The 20,375-nt window shown below is 45.6% G+C and overlaps 2 protein-coding genes across 5 annotated transcripts; both read left to right on the top strand.

Annotated features, from left to right (window-relative positions):
- Positions 1-911: 911 nt before the first annotated feature.
- On the top strand, positions 912-18,484 carry LOC101026791 (nuclear pore complex-interacting protein family member B4-like). 4 transcript variants are annotated; one of them, XM_031658436.1, is made up of 10 exons: positions 912-1,058; positions 4,135-4,263; positions 7,589-7,688; positions 7,849-7,987; positions 12,009-12,069; positions 12,179-12,214; positions 12,290-12,351; positions 12,469-12,563; positions 14,248-14,321; positions 16,074-18,484. In XM_031658436.1, exons 1-10 carry the CDS (start codon positions 993-995, stop codon positions 18,462-18,464), a joined length of 3,153 nt encoding a protein of 1,050 aa, XP_031514296.1. In that variant the 5' UTR covers positions 912-992; the 3' UTR covers positions 18,465-18,484. The 4 variants fall into 4 exon arrangements, with proteins under 4 accessions (XP_031514296.1, XP_031514295.1, XP_031514294.1 ...); XM_031658435.1 differs by having other exon boundaries at positions 12,179-12,351; positions 14,251-14,321; XM_031658434.1 differs by having other exon boundaries at positions 12,179-12,351.
- On the top strand, positions 18,462-20,141 carry LOC103880338 (nuclear pore complex-interacting protein family member B3). Its single transcript, XM_017953208.3, has one exon. It carries the CDS (start codon positions 18,702-18,704, stop codon positions 19,311-19,313), a length of 612 nt encoding a protein of 203 aa, XP_017808697.2. The 5' UTR covers positions 18,462-18,701; the 3' UTR covers positions 19,314-20,141.
- The last annotated feature ends 234 nt before the right edge of the window (positions 20,142-20,375 follow it).

The raw sequence follows: 20,375 nt of genomic DNA, 5'->3' as shown, positions 1-20,375 counted from the left end.
TTCATTGACTTCTAGCACAATTATATGATCAGAAACATGATGTGTGATTTAATTCCTCTGAAATATATTAAGATTTGCTGGAACAAAATAAGTTAGGTTAATTTTTGTAAATGTGCCATGCATGCTTAAAATGAATGTATCTACAACATTTGTTCCTGAGATACAGGTTGATGGATGGATGGCTACATGGATGTGATGGAGATGGTTACTTGGGACCTTCCGCATCCTACTAATGTTTAGTTGCTTAGGATATGAATGGATGAGCGGGGACTATAAAACTTCGCACTCTGCTTGGGTATGAGGTTCTTCCTGTCGTCCTGCCATCTTGTTTTTTATGTTTTGCCTCCAGGTTTGACCTTGAGGAATCCTAGGAGCTCAGGAAGGAAGCAGCCGCCCAGAAGCAGGGACAGGGAGCTGGTTGGGGAGGACCAGAAATCAGAAGGTTTGTGAAGGTTCCAGAGACGGCCTGTCCTTGGGAGGAGCGTGGGGGCTGAGATGGGGGAGCGGGCATTGGAAGGACGCCGGCGCTCTGTGGAATGTCCACTGTGAGACACCACATTCCGGGGCCGGGGATTGGTGGAGAGGGAGTATTAAGCCCCAGGGTTGTTAAGGCAGCGCCCAGACGGAAGAAGGTTTGCTGGAAAGCAGAGCCCTGGTGCCCGTCTAATTGCTCCTGAGCCTCCCGCTCTCTTGCCCCGCGCGTCCTGTTGCTTCTCTGATTGACCTTCTCCCTGACCTGTAGCTAAACCTTCCACCAGTACTTGAGAACTTAATTTGAACCGGATCCTTTCCCACAACCCTTTCTTCTCCTCCTCCCCCCCCCCCTCCCCCTCCCAAACAGCCCCCTTCTCCTCCTTTACCTTCCCTTCCCTCTCCTCCCCTCCCCCTCCCCAAGTCAGATCCGGGCTGTCCCCATCCCCTTCCCTCCTCTCGCCCTAAGCCATCCCCACCTCTGTCCTGGCCGCCTCAGGGCGCCCTGAGAGGACCGGGACATGCGGGTGCGGTGGCTGCTCTTTTGGCTCCTCCTGCTGGGATTTCTCAGCCATCAGTCGACCTATGTGAGTAGACGCTGGACCCGCGGGGTTTCTTCCTTGTTATTGGGCCGTGTCACGCGGCATGAAATGACACAGCTCAGGCCTGTAATCCCAGCACTTTAGGGAGCCGAGGTGGGCAGATCACTTGAGTCCAGCAGTTCAAGACTAGCCGGGGCATCATGGCTAAACCCCATCTCTACAAAAAAATGCCAAAAAAAGATTAGTCGGGCCTGGTGGTGCGCACCTGTTTCCCAGTTACTGGAGAGGCTGAGGTGGGAGGATTGCTCCGGCCCAGGAGTTGGAAGCTGCAGTGAGCCCAGATTGCCCTGTGCTCTTGTCTCAAACACAAAGAATCAAAACAAAGTGAAATGTCAGTTGAGTTTTGTGTCATCTTGGTTTTTTTTGTTTTTTTGTTTTTTTTTTTTTTTGAGACAGAGTCTCACTCTGTCGCCCAGGCTGGAGTGCAGTGGCAAGATCTTGGCTCACTGCAACATCTGCCTCCCGGGTTCAATCAATTGTCCTGCCTCAGCCTCCTGAGTAGCTGGGATTACAGGCGCCCACCACCACGCCTGGCTAATTTTTGTATTTTTAGTAGAGATGGGCTTTCACCATCTTCGCCCGGATAGTCTCTATCTCTTGACCTTATGATCTGCCTACCTCAGCCTCCCAAAGTGCTGGGATTACAGGCGTGAGCCACAGCACCAGGCCAAAATATATAACCTTAAGTGTAAGTTTACTAACTTTGCAAAGTACATACACCAGCATAACCCAACCCCCTTTCAAGATCTACACTATTTTTTTGTTTGTTTGTTTTGTTTTGAGATGGAGTTTCTCTCTTGTTGCCCAGGCTGGAGTGCAATGGCACAATATCAGCTCACCGCAACCTCCACCTCCCAGGTTCAAGCGATTCTCCTGCCTCAGCCTCTCGAGTAGCTGGGATTACAGGCATGTGCCACCACACCCATCTAATTTTGTATTTTTAGTAGAGATGGGGTTTCTCTATGTTGGTCAGGCTGGTTTTGAACTCCCAACCTCAAGTGATCCTCCCACCTCGGCCTCCCAAAGTGTTGGGATTACAGGCGTGAACCACCGTGCCCAGCCAAGATCTACACTATTATATCACCCCAGAAAGTGAACTCTCCCTCTTCCCAGCCAGTCTCTTTCTTATCACAGGTTAGCTTGCTTATTCTGGAATTTCGTGTATATAGATGCATGCCATGCCATAGGTGCTCTTTTGTGTCTGCCTTATTCTGCTCAACACAATGTTTCTGAAATCACTGCCATTGTTGCACAGTTCCCTAACGCCATTCTTTCCATTTCAGACTCAGTATATGCTAAGTTCAACCTGTTGAACGGCTATCTCTGTTTAATTCACCATCTTGAAAGAAACATTTAAAATTAAGATGTTTTCAAGAATATATAGTTAAATCCTGAAGAATCGATGTAGAAATGTTATCACAAGCTGTCTGAACTTACCAGGGGAAGTCTTTGTCTTCATTCACATAAGAGTCTAATGGAATTAATATCAACAATCTTAGAGAAATTCTGCACTATTCATGCCATTTTGCCATTTTCATAATCTTCACCTTGGTAATTTTTTTTGTTTTGTTTTGAGACAGAGTCTTGCTCTGTCACCCAGGCTGAAGTGCAGTGGCATGATCTCGGCTCACTGCAATCTCTGCCTCCCTGGTTCAAGCGATTCTCCTGCCTCAGCCTCCCAAGTAGCTGGAACTACAGGTGCGTGCCACCGTGCCCTGCTAATTTTTTGTATTTTTGGTAGAGATGGGGTTTCACCGTGTTAGCTAGGATGGACTCGATCTCCTGATCTCGTGATCCACCCACCTTTGCCTCCCAAAGTGCTGGGATTATAGGCGTGAGCCACTGCGCCTGGCCCACCTTGGTAATTTTTAAGCACTAAAATTTGATACTTATTTGTGAATGAAGTCATCTCTTCATTGTATTTTTTTTTTTTTTTTACTTATGCTGAGTTTTAAATGACAAAGATTCACATAATCCAAGAGAGAAGTATGAATCAGACGGATTCTTTTATCATGTGATATGTGATAAATACAACCAATGTTATACATCAATTTAAAAAATAAGTAAAAAAAGAAAAGATAATTACTGGCCAGGCTGTAATCACAGCACTTTGAGAGGCCAAGGTGGGTGGATCACGAGGTCGGGAGTTCGATACCAGCCTGGCCAAGATGGTGAAACCTGGGAGGCAGAGGTTGCAGTGAGCTAAGATCGTGCCACTGCACTCTAGACTGGGCAAGAGAGGAAGACTTTGTCTCAAAATAAAAAAAAAGAAAAGAAAAGAAAAGAAAGAAAAGGTAATGACTTTATACTTAGCTTGTCTTAACCATGGGTGACGGACTGCATGTGGCCCAGGACAGTTTTGAATGCAGTTCAACACAAATTTGTAAACTTTCTGATAACATTATGAGATTTTGGCCAGGTGCAGTGGCTCATGCCTGTAATCCCAGCACTTTGGGAGGCCAAGGCGGGCAGATCACCTGAGGTCAGGAGTTTGAGACCAGCCTGTCCAACATGGCAAAACCCCGTCTCCACATAAAATACAAAAATTAGCCAGGCATGGTGGCAGGGACCTGTAATCTCAGCTACTTGGGAGGCTGAGACAGGAGAATGGCTTGAGCCCAGGAGCTGGAGGTTGCAGTGAGCCGAGATTGCACCACTGCACTCCAGTCTGGGCAACTGAGTGGGACTGTCTCCAAAGAAAAAAAAAAGAGTTTTTTTTTAGATCATCAGCTATTGTTAGTGTTAGTGTATGTTATGTGTGGCCCAAGACAACTTTGCTTCTTTTAATATAGTCTAGGGAAGCCAAAAGATTGGATATCCCTGCTTTATACCAAGAAAAAAGACACCCCACATTTGCAATGCCTAAAAACACTACCAGCCATCCAAAAAACATGAGACTGGTAACTTCTGTTCTTTTTTGTAGCAGTGGAATCTCATGGTGATATCTGAGGGATGTGGTTACCTTTTGGAGGAGGTTAACGGTTTCTAAGGATGATTCTTTTTGACTGAAATATTGTCAGTGTCATTGACCTTTTCGTTATTTCCACTATTATTATTTCAGGTTATCAATTCTCTGCCTGACCATTTTCAGCCTGGGCCTGACTTTTTTGGAATTCCTTGGATAGCTATCATTATTGTGTTTCTGGGAATTTCTACACTTGGCATTTTCCTCTGGAAAGCTAGCTTTGGTGTGAGTATACTAACTTTCTGTAGAGGTGTACTTGTAACCACAAATGAGAAGAAATTATTTAAAACAATTCATGTTTCTGGACTTCATTATCAATATGTGGTTTTACCCAAAAAATCAGGGAAATGATTTATTAGCATAAGAATTATGAAGATAGCCGGGCGCGGTGGCTCAAGCCTGTAATCCCAGCACTTTGGGAGGCCGAGGCGGGTGGATCACGAGGTCAGGAGATCGAGACTATCCTGGCTAACATGGTGAAACCCCGTCTCTACTAAAAATACAAAAAACTAGCCGGGCGTGGTGGCGGGCGCCTGTAGTCTCAGCTACTTGGGAGGCTGAGGCGGGAGAATGGCGTGAACCCGGGAGGCGGAGCTTGCAGTGAGGAGATCATGCCACTGCACTCCAGCCTGGGAGACACAGCGAGACTCCGTCTCAAAAAAAAAAAAAAAAAAAAAAAGAAAGAATTATGAAGATATCCGCCATTTACATTATGAAAATTAAATAGGTTGGTGTTTGTTTAGTAGAATGTCAGGAGAGCTTTTGGTCAAAAATAAATTTTTTTAACCTTTGTGCTATTTATCAGAAATGGAGTATGAAGTTTCATCCCTTAAATAGGAAATTCTTTCTAAACTCTTCTGCTTTATAATTCTATCGTACAGGTGGAAGGAAAGCTTCCACTCCCCTCTCTAAAGATTCACTGCAGAAATGAGCTGACAACAGACAGCTTAACAGGAGAAGAAAAACATAGAACAGGTATAAACATGAGAGCCAGCTGAAAAATGAGGCTGCTAGAAGGGCCAGATGGTTGATGCTTAAAGAGCACCCTCTTCTGAGGGGAAAGGAAGATAGATAGAGATGTCGGCAATTTAGAGGGGCAGCAAATGACTTTTAGGGGAAATGAAAGAGCCCAAAGAACAAACAATTGGCCTGAGACAAAGTTCCTCTGAGATCATGGGGACAAGGTGACAAACTGCAGGAAGGTGAAGGGCAGAACTGCACTGCGTCTCATGATGCAGAGAAAGCCCCAGAGAATCTCTTAGACCTGCCCTCTAGGGAATCAATGAAAAATGTGTCTGGGCAGGGTAATTTCGAATGACATCAGTCAAAGTGCATATTCCCAGTTGCAACTGGAGAGAAATCAGCATGTCAAAAGTCTGCACTTGGTAAGAATTTGGCTGCTAAGTTGTGCCATAATTTGCCTTTTGAGCCTTTTTGTCCATTGGGTAAATTGAGCTGTACATTTTCTCTTGCCATTCATGACAGTAAAAATGTGGTTGTCTGGGGGCTGAACCTCCTTCTGAACAATAATCCAAGATAAAAGTACTAATACCACAAAGCTTTTTGATATTCAAGGAAAGAGGAAGTATGTTTTATTTTTACAACCTAGATAATTACACATCATTTGGCACTGCCTTCCGAGATATGTACAAAACAGAAAATGTATGAGTTATGAAGGTATCTAGGCCAAATTTAACATTCTCTACCCCACTTAGTCCTGAAAAGAGAATTTTCAGTATAAATTGGGGGACTTTTTTTGTTTGTTTGTTTTGTTTCTGAGACTAGTCTCCCTCTGTTGCCCAGGCTGTAGTATAATCGTGTGATCTCGGTTCATTGCAACCTCCACCTCCTGGCTTCAAGCGGTTCTCCTGCTTCAGCCTCCCAAGTAGCTGGGATTATAGGTGCCCACCACCACGCCCAGCTAATTTTTGTATTTTTAATAGAGTCGGGATTTTACCATATTGGCCAGACTGGTCTCAAACTCCCGACCTCAAATGATCCCCCCACCTCAGCCTCCCAAAATTGTGGGATTACAAGTGTGAGCCACCACATGAGCTGGGGGAAGTTTTAAAATTTACCACTTTTTCAAAATTCCATTAAGGAAAGTTCATTTGAGCTGTTTGACTTGGACAACTTTGCACCTTCTCATCTTTCTCCTTGTCATCTAGTCATCTATCTCATTACCTCCTAAGGAGAGACATCGTGGGTGCCATGAAACGTTCATGCATGACAGCGTTTCTTCACTTCTCATTTCTTGATGTGTTTGACATTCTCCTGGCTCCAAACTGGGCCAGCTACCTTTCCTATGAAATCTAGCAGTAGCTGTGGGGTAGATGTGGTTGCTCTTTCATCTTTTTAGATTACCCATTGCTTCTCTCGAAATCCTAGTACATGTTTTGTTTTTTATCCTATGTGCAGAAATCAGAAAAAACAAATTCTACAAAGAATTTGACAGATATTATTTCAGGGCAGGTGTGGTGGCTCACACCTGTAATCCCAGCAATTTGGGAGGCTGAGGCAGGTAGATCACTTGAGGTCAGGAGTTCAAGACCAGTTGGGCCAACATGGTGAAACCCCATCTCTACTAAAAAGATAAAAATTACCCAGGCATGGTAGCGGGCACCTGTAATCCCAGCTACTTGGGAAGCCGAGGCATGAGAATCACTTGAATCTGGGAGGTGGAGGTTGCGGTGAGCCAAGGTGGCGCCCCTGCACTTCAGCATGGGTGACAGAGTGAGACTCCATCTCAAAAAGAAAAAAAAAAAGAAAGTTAAAAAAAAAAAGAAAGAAAGTTATTTCAATGACTACCTCAGGAAATTCAGAGGTATCTGACCTACATCTGAGATGGGATTTGCATTGCGTCGTAGCTATGATGAGAACAAATATTTAATATCTTAGAAGATTAAAATCATACAGTGACAATATGGAAATCTTGGTGGGAATTCAGTCGTTAGTGAGTATGTTTTGCATTAGGTTCAAACCAGCCTCAATGAGGGTGATGTCAGGGAAGGGAAAGTGGACTCTGAGTAGAACAGGGACAGAAGGAAGATGCTCCAGAGTGGGGGTGAAATGTTACAAATCCTGGAACTCAGAGAGCTGAAGGTAATTACATCCTTTTCAAGCTGTGAAACATGTTAACCTGTGGTAAAATATTTAATAACATGATAATTACCATCTAACCCTGTTGAAGTGTACAGTTCAGTTGTGTGAAGTATATTCATGTCTTTTTTTTTTTTTTTTTTTTAAGATAGAGTCTCACTCTGTCACCAGGCTGGAGTGCAATGGTGTGATCTCAGCTCACTGCAACCTCTGCCTCCCGAGTTCAAGAGGTTCTCCTGCCTCAGCCTCCCGAGTAGCTGGGACTACACACGTGCGCCACCAGGCCTGGTTAATTTTTTGTATTTTTAGTAGAGACGGAGTTTCACCATCTTGGTCAGGCTGGTCTTGAACTCCTGACCCCGTGATCCACCCACCTCGGCCTCCCAAAGTGCTGGGATTACAGGCATGAGCCACCGTGCCTGGCAGTCATTCTTAAATTATTATTTCCCAGGTGTCTTTCCTCAAGACTGTCTTAAAGTTACAAAATGTACATGACAGATCTACGGATGTACAGCGGAGAGCCTGGAGGTCCAATAGCCGTAGCCAAGAAGGTATGGCTCTGTTGGAATCCCCATAGCATGGAAATGAGTTTGACCTGGAAAGGGAAAGAACAGCTTCTTGCCCTCAGGTTTCTCACCTTCTCTGTTCAACCTCACCAAGGGCTGAGGTCCACTTGTACGCACACAAAGAAAAGGGTTTCTTCCTTTCCAGGAATTAAAATTGGCCTGGAAGACCTCTTTACTTCATGGAGATATATGGAAGCCAAAGTTCGAGCTGAGGTCCATAAGGTGACAACGAAGGTCAACAGTCATTACCAAATCCATGGACAGAGGAAGACTACCGAGGAAGGGTAAGATGTGCCTTGACACAAACACTGTTGTATGAACCATGTGCCAATCAAAGTAGATAACTGTAATATCCTTGAGAATATTTTCTGCAATATTTGTGGCAAATTCAGTGGATACAAAGTTGAGTTTGTCCTTTCTGCTTGATTAGTTTAATCTGCATAACTCCTTTCCCTTCCTACATTTTTGTTTGTAATTTTTTGGGGGGAAACAGGAGGTGCTAGTACTGGCATTGGTTTTCCTTTCTCTCTCTCTCTTTTTTTTTTTTTTTTCCTGAGATGGAGCTTTGCTCTTGTTGCCCAGGCTAGAGTGCAATGGCACAATCTTGGCTCACTGCCTTTTGGGTTCAAGCGATTCTCCTGCCTCAGCCTCCCAAGTAGCTGGGATTACAGGTGCCCACCACCAAGCCCAGCTGATTTTTGTATTTTTACTAAAGATGGGGTTTCACCATGTTGTCCAGGCTGGTCTCCAACTTCTGACATCAGGTGATCCACCCGCCTCAGCCTCTCAGACTGCTGGGATTAGAGGCGTGAGCCACCACTATTTTTTTTTTTTAATTTTGAGATAGAGTCTCACTCTGTCACCCAGGCTGGCGTGCTGTGGCGCAATCTTGGCTCACTGCAACCTCTGCATCCCAGGTTCAAGAAATTCTGCCTCAGCCTCCCGAGTAGCTTGGATTATAGGTGTGTGCCACCACACTTGGCCAATTTTTATTTTTTCTTTTTTTTTGAGACAGAGTCTCACTCTGTCGCCCAGGCTAGAGTACAGTGGTGTGATCTTGGCTCATTGCAACCTTCACCTCCCAGGTTCAAGCAATTCTTCTGCCTCAGCCTCCCGAGTAGCTGGGACTACAGGCACATGCCACCATGCCCAGATAATTTTTGTATTTTTAGTAGAGACACGGTTTCGCCATATTGGCCAGGCTGGTCTTGAACTCTTGATATCATGATCCGCACACCTCGGCCTCCCAATGTGCTGGGATTACAGGCGTGATCCACCGTGTCCGGCCCAATTTTTGTATTTTTAGTAGAGACAGGATTTCACCATGTTGGCCAGGCTAGTCTTGAACTCCTGACCTCAGGCGATCCGCCTGCCTCAGCCTCCCAGAGTGAGCCACCGGACCCAGCCTGGATTGTTGAATTTAATGTTTGGGTCACCTCCAGATTCATTTTCAGTCTTTCACATTTTGGTCATATTACATTGTATTTTGCTGCCATATGACTGATCTTCTTTTGTTAAATGTGAGATACTTGTTAAAAAATATTTAGCAATGAATTAAGGCCTACTAGCATGTTATCTTGCTGCAGAAGAGATGGGAGTCTACTTCTGGGGGTTGGTCAGGGGTCCTCCATACAGGCAGCAATTAAGGTCATCAGTGCAGGCTTAGTCCCTGCAAAGGCCAGGGTATTTCCTGTCCTCCTCTATTCTGGTGTGTGACTCTTCTGGGTCTCAACCAGAGCCAGTGGACTTCAGTACGGGTCACTTTCATTGCCAGACCCTCAATCCACTTGTTTTCCATCTAATCCCATGCATGTGTACAAAAGCTGCTCTGATTCTTTGCATCTCGTAGTCCCTTCTGGAATTCAGCAATGAAACTCAGGGAAATGGGTTCCAAATGCGAGGCCGACCTTCGTCCTGGGTTTCCTTCTTCTCCATCTTGACCTCATGTCTCTTTACTGCCATGTTAGCAATTTGATGCATTCAATCATGGATTTTATATTCTGTTTGGTGTCCCCCATTGTTCTTATGGGAGATCAGAAGCTTTAGATGCACTTACGTCAACTCAAGAGCAGAACGCTTCCTTAGCTTCCCTCCAGAGTCAGGCTTTGTGTTTCTAGTTCCCAAGTGCACAGCAGGAGTAGTGATGTCCTCGCTGGCTTCTCATTTGCATTAAACTGTGAGCTCCTTTAGAGTGGGAACAGGACCCTGCTCCTATTGCATCCTCAGGACCTCACCACACACTCCGTGCTTAAGGCCACTCCAGACAGCATGTGCTAAAGGACGCCCTGTGGTCAGAGACAAGTGCATTAACTTTCTCTTTGAAGTGTGTTTGTCCCTGTTTCCTAGGGTTCTTGGAATTTTATATATCCTTTCTATAAAATCAAGTATCAGGTGAGATCCTTAGGGTCAGGACCATGAATCAAGTCGTGTGAGGGCAACACAGCAAACCTACCTTTTTAGGCCATTTCCTTTTTCTGCCCTCACTGTGAACTGAACCTTGTTAGAGTCAGTCAACACCAGGGTGGATGGTTTGCAGTTGTCACCTATTTTCAGGACATAACACCCTGACTTAGGAGCCATTCCGATCATTTCTAATTCAATAGATGCACCCAGCATTCAGATTGCCTTTTCTCTGAACCAGGATCTTTAAAGTCAATGACAAGAGTTCCAGTCCTGAATCATGGCAAAATGCAGTAGCGAACTGCAGGGTTAATGACACCACATTCTGGAAGGATCGCTCTGAGACTGATTGGGTTCTGGCATCAGCCTCTGACTGAGAATCGGGTCTTCCACAGGAGGAGTCAGATGAGGAGCAATCCTCTGCTCCCGATGAAGTTAGTTGTGATGAGTTGGGAAGATCTGATTTTTCACACTGAAAATGGGCTTTCGCTGTGTCAAGCACAAAACTGACCCCAGAAACACACATAGTGCACCTCATAGAAGCTTTTAATAGTCTTTATTTACTAAAGAATAGGACTATAGAACTATGAAGATGAGCTGGAAATGACAGGTGACTTGCCAGCAGTCCAGAGTGTGATTTTTCTTTGTCTCTCAAGGGGAGGTGTCAGTTCTCCCTTCGGTTGTGAGAATCAGTTGGTTCATTTGTAGGAAGGTTGCGGGAGAGACTTTTGAATCACAGCCTTTAGATACCAGAAGGGCAGAGAGGATCCCACGCAGGCTAGTGAATCATGTGTGTGCATTTCTGTCCCTTCTAATCTCAGGAAGCTGAGAATGAAAGAATGTGAGCAAGCAGAAAAGGAGAGGCAGCTCTCAGAGGCAGAGGAAAATGGGAAATTGGTTATAAAAAAAATACGCACCTACAAGTGAGTTCAGAAACTGAACCCCACCCTCTTGGGTGTTGTTTTTAACCTTTGTACAATGTTTAGACCCAGTAAATACAGAAATAGAAACAAATGGTCAGAAGACATATCGAGAGAGCGAGAGAGCGTTCACAAAAGAGAAAACAAAGTACCTTAAGATTTACCAGTGACCAAAAGATGTCAAGTAGCAAAACGTCTCCTGACCCCATTAACAGCTAGACTGTGTGGAAACCCGGTTTACACCAGCCATTCTAGGGGTGGTGTGAGTTGTTGTCATCCTTAGGAAAGTGTCTTGTTGTAGGATCAACCACATCCTTCAAAAGGACTATGCCTGTTTATAAGCCCAGCTGTTTCTGCCCTGTGAAACATGGCAAGGATATTAATACAAAGAGAATAGAGCTTTATGATAAAAGATGCCCAATGAAGGACGAATTAGGGATATACTAAGAATGGGGAAAGAAATTGTCTACTCAGAAGTTAGCAGGCATTAAGCAAAAGAGGAGAAATCAATATAGCAACAGTTTGGATCAGACTGTACTTTTTTTTTTTCCTGAGACAGAATCTCACTCTGTCACCCAGGCTGGAGTGCAATGTGTGATCTCGGCTCACTGCTACCTCCACCTCCCAGGTTCAAGCGATTCCCCTGCCTCAGCCTCCCGAGTAGGTGGGATTACAGGTGCCTGCCACCATGCCTGGCTAATTTTTTGTGTTTTTAGTAGAGATGGGGTTTCACTGTATTAGCCAGGATGGTCTCGATCTCCTGACCTTGTGATCCACCTACCTCAGCCTCCCAAAGTGCTGGGATTACAGGCGTGAGCCACCGTGCCCGGCCCAGACTGTACTTTTATAGCCATCTGAAGTATGTTTTCTAGCTATAGATAGATTATGTAAGGGTACAGTTGTGAGGATAACAGAAACATGGCAGATTATTTAAAATCATCCTGAAAGTGGTGCTTTATCTGATGAAAGTGATTGTAATCCACAGGAAAATGTTTCAAGACATGCAACAGTTGCAGTGGCGGGCAGAGGACTCCTACAGATGCAAAGTAAGGACCTTCCTCCCCACGGTTGTAGGATTGTTCAGTGCTGATGCAGATGACGCCACGGCCCTTAGACTCTCTCAACATTCAATTTCTCATGCGTTGGCTTTTTCAGATCGCCCCTTATGCAAGAAAGGCTCTTGACAACTGGGTAAGTTTGTTTGTTTTCCTTGCTTTTGGACATAGTCTGCCAGGTCAGGACGTGGATGTATTTTTCTCCCCACAGCTCTGTGCTCAAGCCTTGCAGAGGGAGATGGCTGAGAGGAAGGCTGCCTACAAGCAGCACAGGTAGGTCACTGTGATGGACATTTTAAAGGATGTGTTTGTTTTAAGATAAAGCTTTGAGTCTCTAGTAAAGAACTTGGTGTTTTAATTCTTCAAGTCAATTCTTCCTCTGTCTTGTAGGTGTGAAATGAGGGAAAAGCAGAGAATTCCAGAGAGACACATGAGTCAGGAGCCAGTCCAGGGCCGACCGGGCCTAAAGAACCGTCTCTGGAGAGGTAGGAGCTCGCTGTGAAGGCAGCTGCTTAATTTCTACTACACAATCCACACACCCTGCTTCTCCTTTTGGGGGTGAGGGCTCGGGTGGGGTAATTGTTATGTTTCCTGGAAACAATTCCAAGCACTTACAAAGAGAACAGTTGTCCCACTGGGTGACAGGACCCTATTTATCTCAGGTGCCCTAGCTGAATGGCTCTTGGCTGGTCCCCTGTGAATGGTGGGGCTCAGGCCGCTCCACCGACTGTGGACATTGCCCCACCCTGATATCGTGGTTCCTTTTAACTGAGGAGATGAGCCTAGAAGGCAAATGGGCTGGCTCCCCTTTCCATCTTGACTCAGTGTAAAGGCATTATTTTTCTTTCATTTGAGGAAACAGCAATAGCACTTTAGAATGGGAGCCACATTTGGGGATGAGAGCACAGATTTTCTGGCCATGTCTTCATGGATCAATACTGTAGCATGAAATCTGCTTTAAGAAAAGAAGCAGGCTGGGCGCAGTGGCTCACGCCTGTAATCCTAGCACTTTGGGAGGCCAAGGTGGGCGGATCACAAGGTCAGGAGATCGAGACCATCCTGGCTAACATGGTGAAACCCCGTCTCTACTAAAAATACAAAAAAAATTAGCCGGGCGCAGTGGCGGGTGCCTGTAGTCCCAGCTACTCGGGAGGCTGAGGCAGGAGAATGGTGTGAACCTGGGAGGCGGAGCTTGCAGTGAGCCAAGATTGTGCCACTGCACTCCAGCCTGGGCGACAGAGCGAGACTCTGTCTCAGAAAAAAAAAAAAAAAAAGAAGAAGAAGTATTTATTTACACTTTTTGGAACTTCCTTCATTCTTTTTGTTTGTTTAAGTTGTTTATTGTCAACTATATAACTCCGTTAGCAAGTTAAATTTCTATGTAATCTGACTCCTCTAACATTTGAAGTGTAACCCTAAAACTTTCCAGTTAATTTCTGTAGCTCTTACCTTTTCTCATGACTGTTCATCTTTTTATGTCCATTTCTGTTCATAAGTATTGATAATACCTGGCCAGGTATGAAAGTTAGATTAACTATGAATCCACAGAATTTTAAATGCCCCTATGGCTTGAAGAAGAGGCGCAGTGTTGTTCCTATCCAGGGTTTACTGATATTCTTCCAAACATGGCTGTTCCTATTTTAATTTTGAGTCTGTACTTACATGATGAGTGAGTTCCTCTGATATGTACTGATTTAGAGCTCATTTCCAGCTGGTTAGAGCCCGACCTGTTCACAGCCTGTTGAGAGTTAAGAATACCCCTGGTTTTTTGTATTTTAGTAGAGACGGGGTTTCACCGGGTTAGCCAGGATAGTCCCAGCTACTCGGGAGGCTGAGGCAGGAGAATGGCGTAAAAACCCGGGAGGCGGAACACCTGTGAGCTGAGATCAGGCCACTGCCTCCAGCCTGGGGCGACACAGCTGAGACTCCGTCTCAAAAAAAAAAAAAAAAAAAAGAATACCCCTGGACCAGGGCTCTGTGGTGTCTTCCTCAAGGATGAGGCCCCGAGGGCTCCAGATTCCTCTGAGGCATCTGGTCAAGAAACCCTGCGCCTGTGGTAAGGGACCTGTGTGGCAGAGAGTGAGATGGCAGTGGAGGGTGTGGGGGGTTTCTTACTCTGCACAGAACATGCAAGCCAGATTTAGCCCCATTCCCTTCTCTGGCCCTTAGCAGATTCAGGACCTCATTCGGTTCCCATGAGGAACAGCAGCTGCATCCCAGCTGGAAACACAGAGAAGACAAAGGTAAATGCTGGGGTGGTTTTCACTCTTCCTGTATCAGGATACTTTGGTCTTTTCCTACAACGCCCTCTCCTGGCCTGGCCTCTGCTCTGTGGGTTCTGTGGTGCCTTTTCTGTCTGGACTTTTTCAGAAGCAAAATCTTCCCCATGAGCTTTCAGGCTTCTCCGTTCCCAGCTGATCATCGTTGGTGGCACCTCCAGAATCCATAAATGCTCAGGGGCCGAGGGCTGAAGGGCTTTTACTGTTCTGTTTCCAGAACCAACACGAGGAGGTGCCACTGACCTCTACTACTGTAGGTCTCATGGTGCAGTGAACTCCCACTAACCCTCTTTACTCCAGATGTTGTGAGGTCTCATTTCTGAAATATGTGGGGTTTTCTTTCTTTTGCTGTGATTTTGTTTGTTTTCTGCTCTAAGGTAGGAGATTAACATTTGAAATTGCTGTATTCCCGGAAGATAGTGAAAACTCATTAATCCAACATTAATTTGTGCTTTGTGCAGTTTTGAATGCTCTTTGACAAGACCAATTCCATAGTCCATCACAGTCCCATCCCTCTTGGTAACTGTGTGGTGCAAAAACACCTTCATCCCCACCCAGTGGTGCCCCGATCTAATATTCTCAGTGTCAGAGGTTCCATATTTGTAATAGCAAATAGGCCCCGAGTGTGAGTTAGTGAAGAGTGAATGTAACTTATTACCAAGGGACAGTTCCAAATGAAGGCCTTAAATGATGCTCAGCTACGCTGGTTCTTGTGTGGCCTCTGTACCTTCAACAGCTGCCGAGTCCTATGATTACACATGATGGGACTTGTACACTTGAAGTCAAACACATTTTTAAAACTTGCTTTGTTTAGAATTCTCACCTCATTTTTCCGTGGACAAAAGTATTCTTTATGTCTTAATGCACCTACCATTTGGTATTACCTGGGAGTGAAAAGAAATATTACAGCCATGCCTAACTGACTTCTTGATGTAGGATTGTTCTCTCAGAAAACCCTCTCCCAGTTCCCCTGCAGCTCTTCAGGAATCCACATCTCCCCAGAACTCTTTGTTCTCATGGGTGGCACCTCCAGAGTGAAGAAGATCCTTTGTCAAGAAGGGAAACAGAGGGGGAAATGAGAGGGCCCTGCAGGGAGAGCTGGAATCAACTTCCACTCAGCCTCTTGCAAGCTTTGTGACCCTGTGCACATTTTCTCCTTCCTCTGCAAACCTCTGTTTTCTTAGATTTTGAGCAGGGTGGTCACACTGACCTTGCAGAGTTCTGAGAAACAGAGACAGAACGTAAAAGGCCTGGAAAACATTCTCCAAAAAGAAGCTGCAGCATGTGTGGACAATGGGCTTTTCATGCCTCTCTTACTGTCTGTTGACCTGGTGCAAGGAAAATGCTCTGGTGATGGCTGTGAGGGAGGAATGAGGATGGACATAGACACTCGTGTGTCTCAAACATGCTGCTTTATTACTCTGTTATGACTCTGTCTTCCCTGGGGCAGGACGCCAGCCTGCCTACATTTGCAGACAGACCCACTGGCATGCGGAGACAACAGTGTGTCCCAGTGACTTTTCTTTATTCCCCAGCGGTCAGTGGTACTCAGTGGAAGAGTGATATTATAACACTGATAATGCTATTTTGAAACCTGGAGGATGGAAAGGTGCAAAAAACTATCACGAGCAACAGAAGGTGCAGCCTGTGTTGGTGGTGGTAATTTTGTCCATCAAATGAATATATGTGAAAACATTTCCTCCTTCTGCCCTACAGGTCAGTATGGTTGCAGTGGAGCATCATCATTCCTCAGGATTGCCCTACTCGCCCTACCTCATGGCTGAACCTTTAAGACAATGGATGGGCCACCAGCCGCCTCCTCCATCTCAGTATCATCTGGGAGCTCAACCACTTACATCAGCTAAAGGTTTTCTGGGACCTGTGACTATTTCTCAACTCGAGTGTCCCCTAGGACCTCAACCACCTTCTACAACTGATGATTTTCTGAGACGACAGACACCTCCATTCGAGTGTCCCCTGGGACCTCTACCATTTTCTCCAGCTGATGATTTTCTGAGACCACACATATCTCTGCTCGAGTGTCTTCTGGTATCTCAATCACCTTCTCCAGCTGATGATTTTCTGAAACCACAGCCACTTCCCCTTGAGTGTCTTCTGGTACCTCTTCCACCTTCTCCAGTTGATGATCTCCTGAGACCACAGACCCCTCCAGTCGAGTGTCCTCTGGAACCTCTACCATTTTCTCCAGCTGATGATTTTCTGAGACCACACATACCTCCCTTTGAGTGTCTTCTGGTACCTCTTTCACCTTCTCCAGTTGATAATTTTCTGAGACCAGAGACACCTCCAGTCAAGTGTCCCCTGGGACCTCTACCATTAGATTTTTTGAGAGCACAGTTATCTCCCCTTGAGTGTCCTTTTGTATGTCTTCCACCTACTCCAGTTGATGATTTTCTGAAACCACACACACTTTCCCTCAAGTGTCCCCTAGGACCTCTACCATTTTCTCCAGCTGATGATTTTCTGAGACCACAGACACTTCCCATCGAGCGTCTTCTGGTGCCTCTTCCATCTTCTCCAGTTGATGGTTTTCTGGGACCACAGACACCTCCTGTAGAGTATCCCCTGGGACCTCAACGGTTTTCTCCAGCTGATGATTTTCTGAGACCACAGACAACTCCCCTGGAGTGTCTTCTGGTACTCCTTTCACCTTCTCCAGTTGATGATTTTCTGATACCACAGACACCTCCCGTCGAGTGTCCTCTGGGACTGCAGCCATTTTCTCCTGCTGATGATTTTCTGAAACGACAGACACCTCCCCTCAAGTGTCTTCTGGTACCTCCACCACCTTCTCCAGCTGAGGATTTTCTGAGACCACAGATAACTCCCCTGGAGTGTCTTCTGGTACCTCTTCCACCTTCTCTAGTTGATGATTTTCTGAGACCACAGATACCTCCCATCGCCTGTCCCCTGGGACCTCTACCATTCTCTCCAGCTGGATATTTTCTGGGACCAAAGTCAACTCCCCTTGGGTGTCTTTTTGTATGTCTTCCACCTCCTCCAGTTGATGATTTTTTGATGCCACAGACACCTCCCATCGAGTGTCACCTGGGACCTCTACCATTTTCTCCAGCTGATGCTTTTCTCAGACTGCAGACAGCTCCCCTCAAGTGTCTTCTGGTACCTCTTTCACCTTCCCCAGTTGATGATTTTCTGATACCACAGACACCTCCCCTCGAGTGTCTTCTGGTATCTGTTTCACCTTCTCCAGTTGATAAGTTTCTGATACCACAGACACCTCCCCTCGATTGTCTTCTGGTGCCTCAACCACCTTCTCCAGCTGAGGATTTTCTGAGACCACAGATACCTCCCTTCAAGTGTCACCTGGGACCTTGGCCATTTTCTCCAGCTGATGATTTTCTGAGACTGCAATCATCTCCCCTCGAGTGTCTTCTGCTATCTCTTCCACCTTCTCAAGCTGACGATTTTCTGAGACCACAGACACCTCCCCTTGAGTGTCTTCTGGTTCCTTTTTCACCTTCTCCAGTTGATGATTTTCTGAGACCACAGGCACCTCCCGTCGAGTGTCCTCTGAGACCTCGACCATTTTCTACCACTGATGATTTTCTGAGACCGCAGACACCTCCCCTCGAGTGTCTTCTGGTACCTCAACCACCTTCTCCTGGTGAGGATTTTCTAAGACTGGAGACAACTCCCCTCGAGTGTCTTCTGATACCTCTTCCACCTTCTCCAGTTGATTTTCTGAGACCACAGACACCGCCCGTTGACTGTCCCCTGGGACCTCGACTATTTTCTCCAGCCGATTATTTTCTGACACTGCCATCACCTCCCCTCAAGTGTCTTTTTGTGCCTCTTCCACCTTCTCCAGTTGATGATTTTCTGAGACCACAGATACCTCCAGTCGAATGTCCCATCGGACCTCGACCATTATCTCCAGCTGATGATTTTCTGAGACCACAGTCATCTCCCATCGAGTGTCTTTTGATACCTCTTCCACCTTCTCCAGCTAATGATTTTCTGAGATCACGGACAGCTCCCGTCAAGTGTCTTCTGGTATCTCAGTCATTGTCTTTAGCTGATGATTTTCTGAGATCACAGACAACTCCACTCCAGTGTCCCCTGTGACCTCTACCATTTTCTCCAGCTGAAGATTTTTTGAGACCACAGTCATTTCCCCTCGAGTGTCTTCTGGTACCTCTTCCACCTACTCCAGTTGATGATTTTCTGAGACCACAGACACCTCCCATTGAGTGTCCCCTGGGACCTCTACCATTTTCTCCAGTTGATGATTTTCTGGGACCACAGACACCTCCAGTCGAGTATCCCCTGGTACCTCTACCATTTTTTGCAGCTGATGATTTTATGAAATCACAGACTCCTCCCCTCGAGTGTCTTCCGGTACCTCAGCCACCTTTTCCAGCTGAGGATTTTCTGAGACTGCAGACACCTCCTGAGTGTCTTCTGGTACCTCTTCCACCTTCTCCAGCTGATGACTCTCTGAGACTGCAGACACCTCCTGAGTGTCTTCTGGTACCTCTTCCACCTTCTACAGCTGACGATTTTCTAAGACCACTTCCCACAGACGGTCCCCTGGGACCTCGCCCATTTTCTCCAGCTGATGACTCTCTGAGACTGCAGACACCTCCCGAGTGTCTTCTGGTACCTCTTCCACCTTCTCCAACTGATGATTTTCTAAGACCACAGACCCCTCCAGTCGACTGTCCCCTGGGACCTCTCCCATTTTCTCCAGCTCATGATTTTCTGAGACTGCAGACACCTCCCAAGTGTCTTCTGGTAGCTCTTCCACCTTCTCCAGTTGATGATTTTCTGAGACCACAGACCCCTCCAGTTGCCTGTCCCCTGGGACCTCTCCCGTTTTCTCCAGCTGATGACTCTCTGAGACTGCAGACACCTCCCGAGTGTCTTCTGGTACCTCTTCCACCTTCTCCAGTTGATGATTTTCTAAGACCATAGACCCCTCCCGTCGACTGTCCCCTGGGACCTCAGCCATTTTCTCCAGCTAATGATTTTCTGAGACCAAGACACCTCCCGAGTGTCTTCTGGCACCTCAGCCACTGTCTCCAGGGGATGATTTTCTGAGACCACAGACACCTGCAGTTGAGTGTCCCTTGGGACCCCAACCAGTTTCTGCAGCCAGTGATTTTCTGGGACCACAGACACCTCCCCTCGAGTGTCTTCTGGTACCTCTTTCACCTTCTCCAGTTGATGATTTTCTGCGACGACAGACACTTCCAGTCTCATGTCCCCTGGGACCTGTACTATTTTCTCTAGGTGATTATTTTCTGTTTTTTGTTTTGTTTTGTTTTTACTTTTTTGTTTTAGTTAAAATACATAACTCTTTTACTTCTTAATGCAATAAAAGAAATTAACATCTCGTACACAGAAGACTAGGAAAGGGAAAACTACTTACTTCTGAAAATCCAGTAACTTAATCCTATTTGTACCTGTCCATAGTACATGAAAGTAATGTTTAACATGTTTTGAATTAAATTTTACTGGTGGGGCTTTACAAGGTAATTCTTAGAAGTAATAGTTTCATTCATTTCCAGGTTAGCTGACTGTACGATTAATTAACACAAGGCGCAGTAACCATCTTTGTCATTGTGTTGCAACACTCACCACGTGCCTCAATAAAACGGCTGATTTAACAAGATGATGGCAACAGGAAGGGGAGACTTTGGATTGTCTATTTAAAATCTAGGTAATAAGTATTTAATAAAAAATCTATCTGAAGTGCACTTTCACATGCTATTTGTTTATAATAAACAACAGACTTCCTAACTTTGTTGCAGTAGGCTTGACTACCATTTCATTTTACCAACTGCACTTTCCCCAGTAAGCTTAAAATAACAACAAGAACAAAAATCCCTGTCCTTTCATATACTAACAAAGAGGATTGGCTACTGAAACAGTTCATTGCAAGACACACAAAGACGACATACTGTGGCATGAGTTTTTAATTTGTTGTGCTGTTACTAAAGTTCTGAGGGCTGCAGTTAAAACATTCCAGTTTCT

This window comes from Papio anubis, chromosome 18 (assembly GCF_008728515.1).
Source record: "Papio anubis isolate 15944 chromosome 18, Panubis1.0, whole genome shotgun sequence".
Classification (NCBI taxonomy): Eukaryota; Metazoa; Chordata; class Mammalia; order Primates; family Cercopithecidae; genus Papio; species Papio anubis.
This window is presented reverse-complemented; position numbering and strand designations above follow the sequence as displayed.

Coding starts and splice junctions, on each gene's coding strand:
- LOC101026791 (XM_031658434.1), top strand. CDS start 993: ATGCGGGTGCGGTGGCTGCTCTTTTGGCTCCTCCTGCTGGGATTTCTC. Junction 12,070..12,178: donor AGGACTCCTACAGATGCAAA/GTAAGGACCTTC, acceptor TGGCTTTTTCAG/ATCGCCCCTTATGCAAGAAA. Junction 14,322..16,073: donor GAAACACAGAGAAGACAAAG/GTAAATGCTGGG, acceptor TCTGCCCTACAG/GTCAGTATGGTTGCAGTGGA.
- LOC103880338 (XM_017953208.3), top strand. CDS start 18,702: ATGAAATCACAGACTCCTCCCCTCGAGTGTCTTCCGGTACCTCAGCCA.